Here is a 19,248-nt window from a genome sequence, read left to right as displayed (position 1 = left end):
GTCGTTGAGGACCAAGGCCAGACCAAGAGTCAGAAACCCTGGGAAAGAGCCAACATGACAGGATCAGCCTCAAACTCTGAACACCTATCAGACAGACAGGACTTCAGCCAAGGTCTCCAATGCATGGAAGGAGCCAGGTTGCGCAGGTGGAGGGAAGAAGGGTCTGGAAGGCCCAGAGGCTCGAGGACCCGCGCTGGGGGCGGAGCCGAGCTTCTGTCGCCCAGGCCCACCGCAGCCTCGGAGCGTTCTGTGACGCCGAGGCAGCTCTGTGATGCAGGCCTGCGCGCTGCTCCTGCTGCCAAAGGGCGTTCCAGGCCTGAGGCCAACTCATGGAGGCTGATGAAGGACGGGGTGGAGAAAGCGCTCTTGCTTCTGAAAAGGGTTAGTGCCGCATGGCCGCATCCCGGCTCCAGCACCTGGGCGCTGGACATGCTCCTGGCCCTGGTGTGCGGACTGGGGCTCTTCCTCCTCCTGCTGCCCTGCCTCCAGGGTGAGCCAGCAGCCCCGCCATCTCGCAGGAGGAGTGGCAGAAAGGTAGGAGCCCGGCGCGCCCAGCCGCCCGCGGTGCCGCCTTCTCCGTGTTACAGTTTCCACTTGTCCAAGTCAAGCAGAGCGACTGCCACCGCCTGTTCTCTGGGCAGGGGAGCGGGCGCGGGAGCTCCCCTCTGAGGCTCCCCCAGCACCTGTTTGAGCAGGGGCTGGGGTGAAACCAGACACCTTGACAGGCTGAGATGGGGACCGGGGAGGGCTGGGCCCTGAGCCCTGGCCCGTCCTGCGGCCTCGGTGAGGACTGCGTGCGCCCCGGGGGCTCCCGTCACTGGGAGTCGCTCTAGCCTCGGGAAACAACCCTGCCTGGCAGCTAGTCACGGCAATAGAAAGGAGTCTGTTTCCTGGGCAGAGGACCAGTGACTGAGGACATCCATGATGGGGCTTGCATAGAAAACCTCTCTTCATGTTTTTTAAATGAGGAAAAAAAAAAAAATCTACTTTTAAAATGAGTAAAAGGAAGGAGAACACCAGATTCCATGACTTCGTGTAGGATGCCATGATATTCCTGAGCTCTGTCTGCAGCTTGTCTAGAGAGAGGACTGGGCCCAACCCCTTGTCTTTTGGTTTTTACCTTGTTTCTCAGTGTGGCCTGCAGGCGCGGGGGCGGGGCAGGAGCAGGAAGAAGATTGCAGCTCTGGCAGGTAAGTCCCTGCCCTTCATCCTGAGGAACCAGAGTTCCTGACCGCCCCTGGCCCGAGGGGGACCAATGCCACCTCTCCAAAAGAGGTCATTCGCAGAGCCCTGAGAGGGAGGCTGCTGGGAAGGAGCTCAGAACCTAGGAAGGGCTCAGGTTCCATGCTGGAAAGGAAGCTGGGAAGGAGCAGGAATGAGTGCTGCCCTGCAGGGGGCAGTATGGGTGGCCGCAGAGCAGTGTGGCCTGGATTTGGAGGTAGGACCTTCAGGTCCAAGTGAGGACACCCCGTTACTCACCTAAGAGATGACCCCATCCATTCTCCCACATGGGAGGTGCGAGGGCCATGGAGGGTGACGTGTGCTTGCGCCTTGTAAATGAGACAGATTTGCCCAATCAAGTGCCTCGCAGCCAGGGGTCATATGGCTTTGGACAGTGATGCTTGTTGCTCCGGGGTCTAATCTCGTGGTCTCTTCTAAAGGAACGTTCTGTTGAGCATCCCTGTAAAACCCCATGGCCCCCCTTAACCCCTACACCCTGCCTCCTAATCTCCAGCCTGTGGAGACTGCCTGGAATACCTGAAGGAGACATGGAACCTGATCTCTCTTGTGCAAAGGTAAAAAAATCTTTCCCCTTCTCTCCAATATCCCTCCTTCTAAGGCTTATCATGTGACACCAGGGCCTCAGAGCAGCCTGGGGCCCATGGGGAGGGGCAGGGAGATGGCCCCTGAAACCCTGTGGCCAGGCACGGGCACGGAGATGCCCGCCCTGCCTGCTGGCCCCACGCCTGGCTGCAGCCGTGCCCCCGCTTCCCTGCAGCCTCCTGGGGATTCCCCCCAACGACGACAGCGCCCACCAGCCCCTGGATCGAGACCCCCCTGAAGAGCTGTGCAGGAGAACAGCTGGCGGGGCCCCCGGGCTCCAGGACCACCTGGGGAGCAAGTGCCTCGGGCCCCCAGACCCCTCAGCTCCGCCTCGCTCACCCCCACCCGGCACTGCCTCTCGGCCACCAGAGCCCTGGCTTCCCCGAGAACCCCCGTCACCCCAGGCACTGGCAGGTCCCCTCGGCCCACAGTGCCCGCCTGTCCCCCGGGCCTGCTGGGGGCCTCCAGCGGCCCGCTCCGCCCCACCACTGCCATGCCCTGCGCTGGCTCTTTCTCAGGGTGACTCGATGGCACTTCCGCTGGGCGCCATCACACGGCGCCCGGCCCTGCCCGAGCACGTGCTGGCTTCTCCCATCCCAGCCATCTCCAGCCTGGGCCACTCAAGCTCGGCCGTCCCAGCCCTTCCTTGGTGGCCACTGGCTGCCAGAGCCTTGAGCCTCGCCACCTCATCAGACAGCGAGTCCCAGAAAGAGCCTCCCTCCCACCCCCCACCAAGGGCCGCCTCCTCGGGGGATGCCACCAGCCCCTCTTTCTGCAGCTCTGGTGACCAGAACATCCTGGGGATAAAGGTCACCGGGAAAGTCGAGATCAAAATCTGGAAGGAAAAGGAAAAAGACGGATCATTTTTAGAACAGATGGGTCCAGGGTACCGCCTCAGCTCCTGGAGGGATGTGCTGAACTCGCTGGCTGCCAAGCAGGACCCCAGCGCGCGGCCCTTTTGGGAAATGAAGGACAAGGCACAGCAGCTGCTGGGGCCTCAGCCGCTCTCTTGTTCCAAGGCCCTGGGGGACCATTTTCAGCAGAAATACAACCAGCTTTTCTGGGGTCTCCCCTCTCTGCACAGTGAATCCCTGGTGGCTGCTGCCTGGATCCCTGGGGGCACTTCTGCTCCGCAGCCCGCCTCCTTCTTATTCAACGGAATCTCCAGTGTCTGCCCAGTTCCAGTGCAGGATCCAATGTCTGCCCTGCTTTCCCAGTCCCATCTGGGGCCCCAGGCCCCACCCTTGCTTCTGTCTATACCCCAATTCCGGCCCCCAGCCCTGGGTCAGTTCCAGACTGGGGCCCACCTCCAGCCCTCTCTCCAGGCCCTGCCGCCCTCCTCTCCACCTCACGTGACGGACTGTGCACCCCAGAGTAAGCCCCAAGCTCTCCTCCCAGCTGGACTTCCACACGCAGAAATGCCCTGGCTTGGGAAACACCTGGGACGGGGGTGGGCTTTGCCCGCAGTGGTCCAAAGATCTCAGGACGTCTACAACATTCTCACGCCCCACCTCTGCCAAGACAGCTGCGCAGACGCCATCCTTCCTGAGAACCTCCCAGTCAGCCCTGAGCTGCGGGAGCAACTGGAGCAACACATTCAAAGGTGGCTCATTGAGCGCCAGTGGGACCAGATGCAAGAGCCTCTGGAACTGATGCAGCTTCGGGATGAGCTAGCAGAGACCTGTCAGACCAAGGACAAGCCCTGTCCCTCCCGGTCCTCCCTGTCTGGAGGCGAATGCATCAAGGAGACACAGAAGGTGAGGTTCCAGCTAGGGAAGGACGCAGGCAAGAACCTGGGGCATATTCTGGGGAAGGTCCCAAAAGACCCATCCAGAGACTTGGAGGTCTTCCCAGGGAAGGTTCAGCAGACAAGCCCTCTGGATTCATTGAGAAACCTGACGAGGCTGTTGAAGAGACACTCGGAAAATGACGAGGACCAGAGCCACCTAGGAAGCACGCTGAAAGCCCACTTGTGCCTGAAGTCGGAGCAGATCCAGGAGGGCCTGATCCCCTGGAGCGTGTACCAGTCCTGGCTCTCTCTCCACAGTGCTTTGTTCATGTCCGACGCCAACAGGGAAACCAGGGCCCCGGTGACCTCAGAGAGCTGGGAAACCTGCATGGCCACCTGCAGGAGGCTCCCCTTCCTCGACCCAGACACTCAGCAGGTGCTGGAAGAGCACATTGTAAAGCTGTGGGTGAAGCACAGGTGGGGCCTTCCCCTCAAGGTCCTGAAGCCCACAAACCTCCTTAAGAAGACCGCGAGCCAGCACATGCCCCTTCCAGAACTGGCCGGCCCCTCCTCTTCCCCCCAGGTGTCGGGAGATAACTTGAAAGTTGAGGTTGCCAAGATCCTGGGGAAACCACCTCAGCCATGTCTCAGAGGGAAGGTGCCCACGGATGAGTCTGTTCCCACCCTGGGTCAGCCATTTCTGAGAGGGAGGGTGCCCACTGATGAGTCTGTTCCCACCCTGGGTCAGCCATTTCTGAGAGGGAAGGTGCCCACTGATGAGTCTGTTCCCACCCTGGGTCAGCCATTTCTGAGAGGGAGGGTGCCCACGGATGAGTCTGTTTCCACCCTGGGTCAGCCATTTCTGAGAGGGAGGGTGCCCACGGATGAGTCTGTTCCCACCCTGGATCAGCCATTTCTGAGAGGGAGGGTGCCCACGGATGAGTCTGTTCCCACCCTGGGTCAGCCATTTCTGAGAGGGAGGGTGCCCACGGATGAGTCTGTTCCCACCCTGGGTCAGCCATTTCTGAGAGGGAGGGTGCCCACGGATGAGTCTGTTTCCACCCTGGATCAGCCATTTCTGAGAGGGAAGGTGCCCACTGATGAGTCTGTTTCCACCCTGGATCAGTCATTTCTGAGAGGGAAGGTGCCCACTGATGAGTCTGTTCCCACCCTGGGTCAGCCACGTCTTAGAGGGAAGGTGCCCACGGATGAGTCTGTTCCCACCCTGGGTCAGCCACGTCTTAGAGGGAAGGTGCCCACGGATGAGTCTGTTCCCACCCTGGCCAGTCTTCTCCTCATCTCCTCACTAGCAGGTAAGGAAATCGAGAGGGCTTTGACAGGAATCCCACCCACTCAGGACCACAGGCCCCCGGCGGCCCCTCCAGCTGTACAGGAGAGCAGGCAGCCTTCTCAGACCCTCTCACACAGCCTCCTGGACAGAACCTTGCAGAGCAGGACTGTCCTGGGGACGGGGAAAAGCAGCCTCAAAGCCCCTTCACTGCCTAGAACGTCTGCTGCCCGCTTTCTGGAAGAGCCCTGCCTTCAGCCAGAGGACGCTGGCGAGTTTCAGCAGACAGTGGAGATAAAGGTAGTGAACCAGCCGCCAGTCTCTGCCCCTGATGTCAGCCTTCCAGACTGTTCCACCAACACACTCTCGGCTGCAGACAGTTTGGCCTCTCCGGTGTCCTGGTCTCCTCTGCAGAGCAAGCCTTTTGGGAAAACCCCAGTCTCACCGACATTAGTTAACCTCTTGGCAGCCAGGAGGAGCAGCCTCATGCCGCAGAAGCCCAGGGTTCTCAAACATCAGCACCTTCAGAGGCCCCAACGCGAGCTGTACACGCCTGCTTACAGGGGCGAGGACAGGAGGAGGCCCAGCTCAGGACAGCATAAAGAAATGGAAGAACTGGGGACCTGCAAGCTCCCCCAGGCCAGGGGCCTAGAAGAGAAGAAGCAGGAGCCTTCAGAAGGCTTCTTCCGAAGAACCTGGAGGCGCTTTCTTCAGTGGCTTTTCCCCAAGAAAAAAATCAAAGAGCAGGAAGAAGCCCTGAAAACCTGCAGGCCTCCCTCAGCCTCTGCCCAGAGTGCAGCACCCATCAGAGCCACGCCAAGTGTGGACAGCAACATCACAGAGGCCCGGGAGCTCCTGACAGCCGTCGGACAGATGCTCGAGAAGAAAATGGCGCTCCACCACAAATGCTGTGCCTCGAAGCTAAAGCAGCCCAGAGAGGAGCACCCGGGCCCGGCCCCTCAGGCTCCCTGCTACCACAGGCCTCCCGTCTGCCCACGGCAAAGGGGACTGTCCGGTTATGCAGCCGCCCCCAAGGGCCGGAGCTGCCCCATCAGGGAAAGGCCCGACAGAAGCCAACAGTCCTTGAAGAGTGTCCACTTCAACAGCCAGCAGTGGGGCCAGAGGCATCCCCACCCCTGGCTCTCCAAAAAGGCTGTGTCCCCAGTCAGTCCCTCCCAGCATGGGCCGGCAGTGCCAGGGCCCTCGGGCCACCACCGTCCCTGCCCCAGGCACCGTCTTCACCAGGGAGGCGTCTTGTCTGCTCAACAAGCAAGTTTTTCTCCAGTCTCTTCGGGTAGAAAAACACGACCCTGAGAAAAATTTTAGCCCAAGCAGAGAAATATTATTTTTTCACATTAGTACATCCAAGATATTTAATGTTCCTAATAAAGATGATTTTTTCTCATAAGAGGACGGTGGCTTCCATCTGTTCTGGGCTCGATGGGGGTTTTGGCTCCGGAAGGGATGGGGCTCTCGGCAGGAAGTTGACAGCGGTGTTGCAAGCCCACCCCTCCCGAGATCCTCCAGGGAACGCAGGTTTCCATGACACCCCAGCCACAGACAAAACACGCCACCCGACCAGGAGGCCGACGGAGGTCCCACCTCGGGATCGGGGCCAACCCATCTTTCCTCGGTGTCCCCTCTCCCTTAAACTTCAGGCGGCTGCAGGGACCAGGTTTACAGAGGCCTCTTAGGGCCCCACAGAGCCCTCCCAGAGACCACCTCCTCCCACAGACGCCCTCTGCCATCTACAAACCTAGAAAAGCAGCAACATGAGGGCCAACTGGCCCGCCCCGCCCACCCCAGGGCCCGCCGGCCTGGATTCCTGCTCTCAGACTTGGAGAAGCCACTTCAGCTGTGACGCAGGGCCCAGCGCGATGGGAGGCAGAACCACCAGGGAGGACAGACGAGCTTGCATAGATTCATTCGCCTCTTGAATTCCACAAAGGACGAGTCGACAGGTGGAAAAGCCAGGACCAGAGAGCTCGGGACGTGACTAGCAGTCTGGTGACCTGCATGCCTAGGTCCCCAGGACCGCTCCCAGGAGAGAGTGGGCACTTGGAAGGGACAGGGGGCTGGCCTGGCGTCACAAAGCAGGGATAAGCAGTCGGACAGGCTTTGTGCACACAGGGGCTGGAAGTGACCTGCCACCACGCAAGGGCTGCAGCCTCTGCTCTGCGCTCACTCTGCTGCTGCACCGTCCCCAGGGAGAAGCAGGAGCCCCAGGGGCAGGGAGAGGAGCGGCCCCTTCACAGGGGCGCCTTCTGCGTGTGCGCACAGGGCGTAGCGCCGGGCCTCAGAGGTGGGGGCCTGCACTGGGGCCCTGCCTGGCGGCATCGGGTGGGCCTGCCTCCCCCACGTGGAGCTGGACTGACGCCTGGCAGGAGGGGAGAAGGCTCGGGCCCTGGGTCTGGCTGCTGGTGCCACGGGCTTCTCCCTGAGCCGGGCCCTGTCTCTGGGCCCAGGAGACTAAGTCAGCCTCCAGAGTGGGCCCAGCAGTGAGGGTGGAGCCAAGACTGGCAGGGGGACCTCACCCCAGAGCAAAGCAGCCCCCAGTCCCTTGTGAGCTAAGGACAGGGTGGCACAGAGCTGGGACCTGACCTGGGGGCCATGCTGGCTGCAGCTGGGCTCCCTCAGGACAGCAAGAGGCATGTTCTGGAATGTGGAGAAATGAACACACTCCCCTGCTGTCACCAGGAAAGGTGCCATGGACGGGCTGAGTCATGACCAGCCAGAAGGCGGGAGGGAGCAAGTGCCTGGTCCTGGGGCTCAGTCTTCCTCAGGGGCAGTGAGGCCAGCAGCCAGAAGAGCCTCAGAGACCTCCCGGGGGACCTGCTGAGTGGCCTCATTCAGGGCAGAGCACAGAGACCTCCCATTCCACCAGTGCTGTGTGCCCGAAATCTCCAGGAGACTCATGGCCAGAGCTGCTGCCCTTGGACCACCTGTCGCCCCCAGAGGCCCCCAGACACCTCCCATGCAGATCTCCCAAGGAGCCTCCACAGAGACAGACACCACAAAACCCCTACAGAGACCCCCGGGACCACAGGACAGGCCTCTCATCCCACACAGAACCCCACAGACTCCCCAGACTGCAGGCTTCCTGCTGTCCTCACAGAGAGACCTCCCAGATCCCTCACACTTAAACCTCCACAGAGACCCTTCACAGAGACCGCCCACGGCCCTCAAGCAGAGACCTCCTGTCCCCAGAGGCCTCCGCTGCCCACAGAGACCTCCCTTCCCAGAGAGACCTCCCGTAGATTCCTCTGGTTATTCTACGGTCATTGCACAGAAACCTCACACAAGAATTACCCCCAACAGTTCCCACAGATGTGGCCAAGGGCCTCGCCCAGGGTCCTCCCACAAATACACACGAAGAGACGCCCAGAGACCAAGCACAAAGAACCTGGCCGAGAGCAGAGACCCCACAGTGACAACACACAGAGCTCCCTGACCCCAGAGACCTCGCACAGACCACAATGCCCCATGGAGACCTCGCACAGAGCCCCCTCACAGGACTCCATGCGGCCTCACAGGCCCTCACACAGAAACCCACCAGAGTTTCACACAGGGCTTTCCCACAGAGACCCTCCACTGCCCCTAGAGTCCTGCATGGAGACCCCTGCTGCCTCAGAGACCTCACATGCAAGCCTTCCTAGAGGTTAGAGTCCTCACAGGAACTCAGAGACCTCCTATGGAGACTTCACAGAGCCCTCAGGTTCTCACCGGAAATCCGGCTCAGAGACTCGAAGACCTCCTGTGTCCTCAGCAGGAGCCTGAGCAGCACTCCTGACAGGTCCTCCTAGGACAGGAAACCACATAGCACACTGGCAGCTGTGACCCCAAGGACCTCAGACACACAGCCATTGCCAGCATCACACCAAGCAGTTCTCTGCTTGGGGACAGGCACACAGTGGGTTTTCTGTTTGTTGGTTGTAATGTCATCACCTCTGAAGAAAAGAATTACAGATGGTGCACGTAGTCCCAAAAACTTCATTCCTTCTCAGGTGTTCATCAGCTTGAACTCAAACCCACATTTTAGATAATCACAAATTACAGGCACGAGTAAAATATTTCCATCTCCAGTGAAAGAAAACGTCTTATTGATCCAGTTTGTTATCATCCAGCCAAATTGTAACAATGTCACATTTCTTGTGGACCAGATCTGAACTTGAGATGGTTTACATCATTACTTTTGAAATACAGTGAAGATCTGCAGCAAATGGACCCTAGATACAAAATAAACGGCAAAGAGAAGCTGGCGCACACTGGCCCCCTGGGCTGAGCAGCTAGTGCACTACCCTCCCACGGCAGCTTGCGTCAGGTCTGCGTGGTGGGCCGACTCGTAGCCAGCTCTTGTCACTCAACTATTTATCACAAATAGGCCAAATCTCCACCAGTATTCATATTATATCACGTGGCAAAATCGTACTTCTTAGTAGTAATATGATTTTATTCCTTAAAATGTAGTCATACTCTCGAAGCTGGGTTCTCGCCTATAATCCCAATGGTTCTGGAGGCTGAGGCAGGAGGGTGGCAAGTTCAAAGCCAACCTCAGCAAAAGCAAGGTGCTAAGCAACTCAGTGAGACCCTGTCTCTAAATAAAATACGAAATAGGGCTGGGGATATGGTTCAGTGGTCAAGTGCCCCTGGGTTCAATAACCCAGTACTGAAAAAAAAAAAATGTAGTTATACATTTAGTTATACATGTAGTACACATGTTTCTAGGATATGACAGAGTCCTAAAGTTGAGCTAACATAGGTTGAACAGATGTACTATTTGGAAGAATTCACTTTTTAAAAATAATTGTATTAAACGTGGACTTCCTAAGATAGGCAGGAAGGGCTTACCTTATGCATTTCAGGACTAAAATAGGCACATTACTTAAAATAGTTTTTAAAATCTTACAAAATTCAACACTTACATAAACAAATGGCCAAATAAAATAACCATGGGAGGGGTAAGTTAACATCTGAACTGAAGGTGTACATTCAGTCAAATTTATGCAGCACGGTGGCGCACGCCTGTAATTCTGACTATTTGAAGGATCACAAATTCAAGGTCAGTTTAGGTGGCTTAGTGAGGCTCTCTGTCTATGAAATGTTCTAAAAAATAATTTAAAATGCTGGGGTGTAGCTCAGTGATAGAGCACCCTAGGTTCCACATCCTGTACCACACACACAAAAAAAATCCAATTTGTGTAATAATAAAGTCCTCACTTATTCACGCCCGGCCCTTCCTGAAGGTGCACTTTGGTGACACTACATCTTTCTCAGTGCTCCTGAGGGCACTGTTGTCCTTGCCTTGGTGAAATCATTTTTAATGGCGACCATTAAACATGTACCGCCAGATCATCCATCAGGACCTCAGCGTCCGCCCCTTCCTGTGAGGGGTACAGAGCAACATCAGTGCACTTCCCTGTTCCTGTCTCAACAAGAAACCCCCTTCTTAGACCTTCAGCATTCTAAGCCTCCTACTAAGAGGTTTTCCACTTTATTCCCTCATGATGTCATTAAGTCATAAAAGATGGAACGTCCTCCTGATGTCCCCAGTGTTCCACAAGATCACATAGATTTTTAACACTGCAACCTGGGCAAGCGCGTTGAGGGATCAGAACCAAATGGAATCAGTTAGGGGAAATGCCATCCGCGAAAGTGCCCTTCCCATGTTGACAATTTTAACAGGGTTGAAATCGGGGGTTTTGCTCAGTCTTGGGAGTCTAAGTGGTTCGGGGTGGCTGGGGTAGTCTGGGAACAGGGAAACGTCCATAATAACACTTCAGTGCTGTGACATGTTGGATGTCCTGTTCTTCAGGACATTACCAGTTGACTGGTAACTCGCTGTTCAATAGTCTGTGAAAAATTCCCAGGAACATGGCGCATTATAGCACCATTGCCGCCACTCACCATGCAGTCATCTGTCACGCTTTGGCCTCAGGCGATTTGCGTGTCTAATTTTCACAGAATAAACTTGAATCTTCGCCCCCAAAGAAATAATCAAGGGTGTTAATCCATTAAAAAGATATTGTCAATATTTTCACACTCTATTACCATAGATACCATTTTTTTTATTAGAGCATTATAGTTAGTGGTGGGGTTCATTTTGACAAAATCATACATGCATTGAATTTGATTCCAGTCCCATTGCCCCCATTTCCTCCCCATGCGCTTGTTTTATAGTCTCTTTTTAAATTATTTATTTGTTCTTTTTAGATATACATGACAGTAGAATGTATTTTGATACAACATACATACATACATACATGGAGTATAACCGCCCATTCTTGCGGTTGTACATGGTGTGGAGTTACACTGATCATCTATTCGTATATGAACGCAGGAAAGTTCTGTCCCACTCATTCCACTGTCTTTCCCATTCCCATCTCCTCTCCCTGCCCTTCATTCCCCTTTGTCTAATCCAATGAACGTCTGTTCTTCCTTCCCTTGCCCCCTTATTGTGTTAGCATCCACATATCAGAGAGAACATTCCACCTTTGGTTTGGGGGATTGGCTTGTCTCGTTTAGCATAATAGTCTCCAGTTCCATATGATCTTCCTTTTGCTCATTTGTTTATTTTTGATTGGTATTTTCTACGTGTACATAAAGGTAAAATTCCCCGTGGTACATTTATATGTGCGTACAACATGATTTTGTTCAATTCATTCCATAGCTCTGCCCCTTTTCTCTCCCTCCTCCCTCCCTCTCATCTCCTCCTTCTCCTCAACTGATCTTCCCTAAACATTTATGATATCAGATCCCACCACCACCCCTTTCTTTCCATTGTTTTCCTCTAACTTCTACATTTGAGAGAGAACATTTGACCATTGATTTTCTGAGTCTGGCTTATTTTACTTAGTATGATGTTCTCTATTTCCATCCACTAACCAGCAAGGCCATAATGTTGTTCTTTATGGATAAGTAAAAATCATTGGTATGTATACTTTTTTTTATCTATTCACTTATCGATAGGCATCTAGGCTGATTCCACAATTTAGCTATTGTGAATTGTGCTACTATAAACATTGAAGTGTCTGTATCACCATAGTATGCTGATTTTACTTCTTGGATAACTACCAAGGAGTGAGATAGCTGGGTCATACCGTGGTCCCATTCTTGGTCTTTTGAGGAATCTCCATACTGCTTTCCAAAATGATTGTAATAATTTGCAGTCCCCCCAACAATGTGTTAGCTTACCCTTTCCCCCACATCCTCTCCAGCATTCCTTATTATTTGTTTCTTGATAACTGCCATTCTGACTGGAGTGAGATAAAATCTTAGTCTAGTTTTGATTCGTATTTGCCTGATTGCTAGAGATGTTGAACATACTTTCATGTATTTGTTGGTCATCTGTATTTCTTATTTTGAGAAATATCTTTTTAGTTATTTTGTCCAGTTATTGATTGGATTATTGGGGGTATTTTGGTGTTAAGTTTTCTGAGTTCTTTATATGTTGCAGATATTAATCCCTGTCAGAGGAGTAGCTGGCAAAGATTCGTTCCCATTCTACAGGCTCTCTCTTCACACTCTTGAAATTTCCTTTGTCATGCAGAAGCTTCTTAATTTGACACCACTCCACTTATCGATTCTTGATTCTATTTCTTGAGCTTCTGGGGTCTTAGTAAGGAAGTCAGTGCCTGCAACGATGCGATAAAGTATTGACCCTGTGTTTTCTTCTAGCCGTTGCAAAGGCTTCTGGTCTAATTGCTAAGTCTTCGATCCATTTTTATTTGACTTTGGTACAGGGTAAGAGATAGGGATATAACTTCATTCTTCTACATAAGAATATCCAGTTTTCCCAGTGCCATTTTTTAAAAAGGCTGTCTTTCCTACCATATATCTATATTTTTGGCACCCTTGTCAAGTATCAGCTAGTCATGTGAGTATGTGGGTTTGTCTCTGTGTCTTCTATTCTATTCCATTCATCTTCATGTCTATTTTGATTCCAATGTCATGCTGTTTTTGTTACAATAGCTCTGTAGTATATTTTTTACCAGATCATCACATGAGCTTATTTCAGATGTAACAACAATGTTAAAATTGAGAAGTTTAATTCTTAACTACACCAAGTAAACTTGGTCATTTAAGTAATTTTAAAGTTTCCCCTCCCAAAACTGAGGAAGCTTTTCTTTTCCAGCACCACACACCAGTTTCCCAATAGTTCTCTTTTTGAAAGACTTTCAATGGATGAATAAACTTTGAAGATATTTCAGAACTCCTTTCCCCAAATGAAAACTAATCTGGACAAATCTCTATAGATTCTTTTCTTTAGAACCTAAATGCAAATTCCATTCAGTGTAACTTTCACTTACTTGCCCCACTGTAAAAATTATCTGTCCTGAAAATATGATGGATATATCCTGTGATCTTCCAGTTAACAGAATTCCTATTTTACCTCAAAGACTATTTTTATCATATATAAAAATAATCAACTCAACATGTGGTATTAGTCTTTACTAATTTTATAGGCCTATAAACTAATGCCCTGCTCCCACTTCTTCCAAATCTTCCTCTTCTATGTGGATGGAATTATTTAACACAAGTTTGACGCAGGACAACTAACCCTTTACACTTAGAATTTAGGTTAAATCTTTAAGGTGGAAAAAGAAACTACAATGACAGGGAGCCCACAAACTCAATTCAAACTTTAACATTTTCCCTCTTTAAATAACAAGCACTTAATTGTCATGAGGCAGCCATTTGGTTTTTGATAACCACATTCAGGGATACATTTATAGGACTGCTTAGAAAGTCCAGGTGACATGGTTATAGAAACGGAGGCAATGTCATCTCGGAAAACTCAGTTATATCAAAATCAATTTTGATATCTGGAAGTTTACAAAAAGGCTGAATTCTTCACACTAATTATACTTCCCATAGCTCAAGCACTCTTCTCTTGGCAAGAGCAAGCTGAAGCTTATCCACAAAGGTAAAAGTGCTTAATGCCAAACTTTTCTTCTAAGCCTGCATTTGGATTGTTTAAGGAACTGATAATGAAGAAACCAGCGCGTTCTTTCTACATTTCTACCAACTTAAGATCAGAACACTATAAACTCATTCATCAGCCATCTTCCTTTTTTATGTTTTCCTTGGCACTCAGGACTGCCAAAGTCTACTTTACTTTATACTCTCACACTTTCACATAAAAACTTAAGGTTATAAAGTGTGTACAAACATTCTGTAACATAATTTTGTCATTTAACCTTTTTGGAGATGAGACTCTGACACCAGAATCTTACCTAAGAGGATAAGAATTATGAATCAAACTTCCTTAAAGTCAAAGGACAGAAAACTCGAGCCCTGTGTGTTGTATGTAATGTCTAATGAGAACATTTCTTGAACCATAACTACTGACAATCAAAAAAATTCAAAGTTGTGAAGATGGAACAGTAAAGCTCCAGTACTTCAGGTGTGTCTCCTCTTGTCAAGCTACCAGCCAGTGAAAGCCACTCTACGAGCCAGAAAACGATCGGACAAAACCAGTCCTGACAGTGGAGGAGGTCGCAGGGACATCTGCATTGTTAACACTCTGCCAGAAGCAATCTGTTTGACAATTCCTCTTATCCCAAACCCTTCAACGCAGTGTTGTAGGCACAGAGTATAAGCAAATCGGGGATGTTCTCCAACAGGTAAGCAATAGCATTGCTATGTTATTCTCAAAATACTCTCTAGATATTTTTTTCCTATACAATCAAATGCTCAGTGGCCAAACTTTTAATTAACTGCCTGAATTAGATGACATTAAGTGACTTACTGCACAACAAGTCCATCTACGCTTCCTTTCAGGTTATTTTTTAATATGTCTATGAGAAAACACCTGCTTTAGTTTGACTTAGGTATACTGACCATAAGGATATCAACTCCACTTGTAAGGTTAGACTGTTATTGGGCTTACTGAAGGAAAAGGGTAGGAAAAAATATATATTCACAATAAAGCTCTTTAGATCAGTTAAAGGCCATATCTCTAGCTGGGACAGTAAAAAAAAAAATCTCACCAGCTCACACTCTAAAAGTTAATGACTCTAATAAAAAATCAACAGCAGGAAAAACAAATCTGCTAATAACCAGCCCACTCATTAGCAAAACGGCAGCTTAACTCAAATACTTTCAGACTTATATATAAAACACAAACTACCCAAACTGCCTCATCCATCAGTCAGGGGGGAAAAAAAAGGTTGCTTGAAAAACCTAAATAAGTTTAACATTTCTTACGAAGATAACAATAGTCCAGCTCCTGAGAGAGTACTCAGAAGGACCAGAGGTGGTGTGAAGGCAAGGTGTAGGGATTAACATCCCACAAACAGTGTTTCAAAACTTAAAGTACCACAAACACACTAAAGCTGCCTGTGAATTACAGAATAAGATATTGCTGCTGCTACTTTTTATCTTTAGAAATAAACAACGTTTGTAGGCTTTGCCCTTCAATGGGAAAGTAGGAAATAAGGGGAAAAAATGAAATCAATTGACACCCCAATTTGGGGGACCATACATTTTAACTGTGAAACTAAACAGATCTGCCTTCTCCTTCTTTCAATCTGACCATCTCACACCAAGAAAGAAAAAAGAAAACTAAAACAATCCAAACATGATTATTTTTAAAAGCCCTGGAAAGTATTAAAACTTAATGAGGAAAAGGAAGAAATGAGGAAAAACAAGGAGGAGGAGGGAGGAGAGCTTAGGAAAGGCAGGGGCAGGGGCAGGGCATCAGTGGGCCTCAGTTTCACTTGGCGACCAGCGATGCAAGAAAGGTCATCTGTGATTTGCTCCACTGCCTCTTTTCTGGACATCTGCATTCTGACCAGGAGGGACTTTGAGGTTTTTCTGAAGCACAGGAGCATCGCCGGGCTCTGTCCTCCTAGGGTGGTTCTTCTTTGTCTCCGTGATCTCAAAGTCAAACCTGTAGGAGGTGCTACAGACTCACTGCTGATCTGAACATGCAGATAAGAGGTTGTCAGGTTGCTGAATTCATTCATCAGCTCTAGAAGTCTGGTGGTATTTTGGGGGGTCTTCTAAATATAGAATCATGTCAGCAAACAGATATTTTGACTTCTTCTTTTCTTATTTGTACATGTTTAATATCCTTCTCTTGCCTGATTGCTCTGGCTAGAATTTCAAGAACTATGTTGAATAGAAGTGATGACAGTGGACATCCTTATTTTTCAATTGATCTCTTTTTAATATGATTTTGCTTTGGGGTTATCATATATAGTATTTATAATGTTGGGATAAGTTCCTTCTATCCTTAGTTTCTCTAGAATTTTAACATGAATGGCTGCTGGATTTTATCAAAGGCTTTTTTCTACAACTATTGAGATGATGATATGATTCTTGTTCTTAATTCCACTTATATAATGAATTACATTTATTGATTTTCATATGTTGAGCAAACATAGCATCCCTAGGATGCATCCTACTAGATCATGGTGTATTACCTATTTGATGTGTTTTTGTATGCAGTTTGCTAATATTTTACTAAGGATCTTTGCGTCTATGTTTATCAGGGATATAAGTCTGTAGTTTTCTTTCCTTGCTGTGTCCTTGTCTGGCTTTACTATCAGGGTTATACTAACTTCATAGAAAGTATTAGAGTATTCCCTCTCTCTCAATTTCCTGGAATAATTTGAGAAAAACTGGTGTTATTTCTTCTTTAAAGGTCTGGTAGAACTCAGCCTGAGAATCCATCTGATTCTGAACTTTTCTTTGTTAGAAGGCTTTTAATTGCCATTTCAATTTCATTACTTGGTATTGGTCTATTTAGGTTTTCTATATCTTCCTTCCTGGTTCAGTTTGGACAGATCCTATGTGGCTAGAAATTTGACAGTGTCTTCTATATTTTCCAGTTTATTTGAGTATAAATTTTCAAAAGAGTTTTTAAATGAACCTCTCAATTTCAGAAGTGTCTTTGGTAATATCTCCTTTTTTCTTCTCTAGTTTTGTTTTGGAGGGATCTTTTCTCCTTCTCTCTCTCTCTCTCTGTCTTTCTGGTTAGTTTGGCTAAGGGTTTATCAGTCTTTCTTATCTTTTCAATAGTTCTTTGATGCATTTATCTTGTGCACTTTTTAAATTCTCAATTTTGTTGATTTTGGCTCTGGTTTCTCTACTTATTTTGTTATTAATTAGTTTGTCCTTCCTTTTCTAAGTCTTTAAGGTGCAACATAAACTTATTTATTTTGGGTCTATTTTTTAATGTAGGCACTCATTGCTACAAATTTTCCTCTTAGAACTGCTTTCCTACTGTCCCAGAGATTTTGATAGGTTGTTTCTCTGTTCTCATTTGTTTCTAAGAATTTCTTCATTTCTTGTCTCATTTCCTGTATGATCCATTCTTCATTTAAAAGGGTATTGTTCAATCTCCATGTATTTATGTGGCTTCTATCATTTTTCTTACTATTGATTTCTAGTTCAAACCCATTATGATCTGATAGAATGCACAGGATTACATCACTTTTTTGTATTTGCTAAGACTTACATTTTGTCCTAGTACATGATCTATTTTGGAAAATGTTCTATGAGCTACTAAAATGAAGGTAAATTCAGCTGTTTGGGGATGAAATATTCTGTAGATGCCTATTGGGTCCATTTGAGTTGCAGTATTATTTAAGTTGGTTATATCTTTATTGATTTTATTGGATGATCTATCTAAGGGTGTGCTAAGATCACCCAAAATTATTGTATTGGATTTGATGTCAAGAAGTGTTTGGGTTTTTTAATGTAATTAAGTGACTGATATTTGGAGCATATATACTTACTATTTTTACATTCTCTTGTTGGATTGTTCACTTTATCATGATGTAGTGGACTTCCTTGTCTCTTCTGATTTAACTTTTGCTTGAATTCTGTTTTGTCATATATGAGATTACTAGGCCAGCTTGTTTTGGAATTCCATTTGCATGGAATTTTTCCCAACCTTTTAGCTTTAACTTATGGGTGTCTTTACCTGAGATGAGTCTCTTGCAAGCACAGTATAGTTGGATCTTGTTTTTTGATCCATTTTGCTAATTTATGTCCTTTAATCAGGGAGTTGAGACCACTTACATTCAACATTATTATGGATGGATTTGTCGTTTCCTGCCATCTTGATTTGTTTGCTATATTTAATTGTCTTTATTTTCACTTAGTTGATCACTCTTCTATTGATGTATTTAGGGGTTTGGGGGGTTTGTTTTTAAGTTTTTCTGTTTGTTGTGTATCTTTGAATAGTCTTTGTAGTACGGACTCAATGGTCATGAATTCTTTTGGTTTATCCCTGTTTTGGAAAGCTTTTATTTCCCACATTGATTTTGAAAGAGAGCTTTGCTGGATATAGCAATCTTGGCTGGCAATTGTTTTCTTTTAGATCTTGGAATATCTCATTCCAGGCTCTCCTTGATTTTAGGTCTGAGTTAAGAAGTCAGAGGTGATCTTATTGGTTTGTTTCTAAATGTAACCTGATGTTTTTCTCTTGAAGCTTTGAATATCCTTTCCTTATTTTCTTTTTTCTTTTTTTTTTTTTTTTTTTTTTTTTTGTGGTGCTGGGGATTTGAACCCAGGGCCTTGTGCTTGCAAGGCAAACACTCTACCAACTGAGCTATATCCCCAGCCCCTCTTTCCTTATTTTCTACATCAGGCATTTTGATTATGATGTGTCTTGGAGAATTTTTCATCTGATATTGTCCATTTGGTGTCCTGTATGTGCCCCTGTATGTTGATGTCTACCTCATTTTTGATTGGGGAAAGTTTTCTTTTCCTATATCATTGAAATGTTCTTAATGCTTTTAGCCTGTACCTTCATGTCCTCTTCTATCCTGATGACCCTCAGGTTTGTTCTCTTGATGCTGTCCCAGGTTTTTGTATACTCTGATCATCATATTTTTTCCCTTTTTTGCATATGAAGTGTTCAAGTTTGTAAACCCTGTCTTCAAGGCTTAAAGTTTGGGCTGTAAAGCCTTCTGTTGGTGAAGCTTTCAAGTGAGTTTTTTTTTACTTGATTTGTCAGGAGTTCTGATGGATTTTTTTTTCCATATCTGTTTCCTTATTGAAATGGTCTTTCATCTATATGCTCTCTCAATTCATTCCTTAGATCTTCTTTTAGTTCAGTGAACATTTTAATAATTTTTATAATCTTTCTCTGGAATTTCATCTACTTCTGTATCTGTGGGATCCTTTGTTGGGGGAATGTGAATTTCAGAGGGAAATTTGTCTGCCATTTTCCTCATGTTTTTAGAGATCTTGGGCTTATACATCAATTGAGGATTCCCCTTTCTCTTTTTTATACATGTCCTTTTATGTATGGTTATCTTCTTTCCTGGAACTTCCCCTCTGTTTTTGATATATGGGATTTCCAGGGGTGTGATCTGAGGACCCCCTCTGTATCCCTCCATGGGACCTCATTGTTGGTCTAGGGGATTTTGTCTCCCAAATTCTATGTGACAAA

The 19,248-nt window shown here is 48.0% G+C and overlaps 1 protein-coding gene across 1 annotated transcript; it reads left to right on the top strand.

The window, feature by feature from the left end:
* Positions 1-429: 429 nt before the first annotated feature.
* On the top strand, positions 430-6,702 carry LOC124965755 (spermatogenesis-associated protein 31A1-like). Its single transcript, XM_047526908.1, has 6 exons — positions 430-534; positions 1,133-1,190; positions 1,736-1,796; positions 2,000-4,242; positions 4,867-5,953; positions 6,576-6,702. Exons 1-6 carry the CDS (start codon positions 430-432, stop codon positions 6,700-6,702), a joined length of 3,681 nt encoding a protein of 1,226 aa, XP_047382864.1.
* Positions 6,703-19,248: the final 12,546 nt, after the last annotated feature.

The sequence above is a fragment of the Sciurus carolinensis genome, chromosome 15 (assembly GCF_902686445.1).
Source record: "Sciurus carolinensis chromosome 15, mSciCar1.2, whole genome shotgun sequence".
Lineage (NCBI taxonomy): Eukaryota > Metazoa > Chordata > Mammalia > Rodentia > Sciuridae > Sciurus > Sciurus carolinensis.
Note: the sequence above shows the minus strand (reverse complement) of the source record. Positions and strands in the feature narration are given on the sequence as shown.

Excerpts from the sequence above, each read along its gene's own strand:
- LOC124965755 (XM_047526908.1), top strand. The coding sequence starts at position 430 with ATGCTCCTGGCCCTGGTGTGCGGACTGGGGCTCTTCCTCCTCCTGCTG. Across the intron at positions 1,797-1,999 it reads CTGATCTCTCTTGTGCAAAG|CCTCCTGGGGATTCCCCCCA; the intron begins GTAAAAAAATCT and ends GCTTCCCTGCAG. Across the intron at positions 4,243-4,866 it reads TGAGTCTGTTCCCACCCTGG|GTAAGGAAATCGAGAGGGCT; the intron begins GTCAGCCATTTC and ends CCTCACTAGCAG.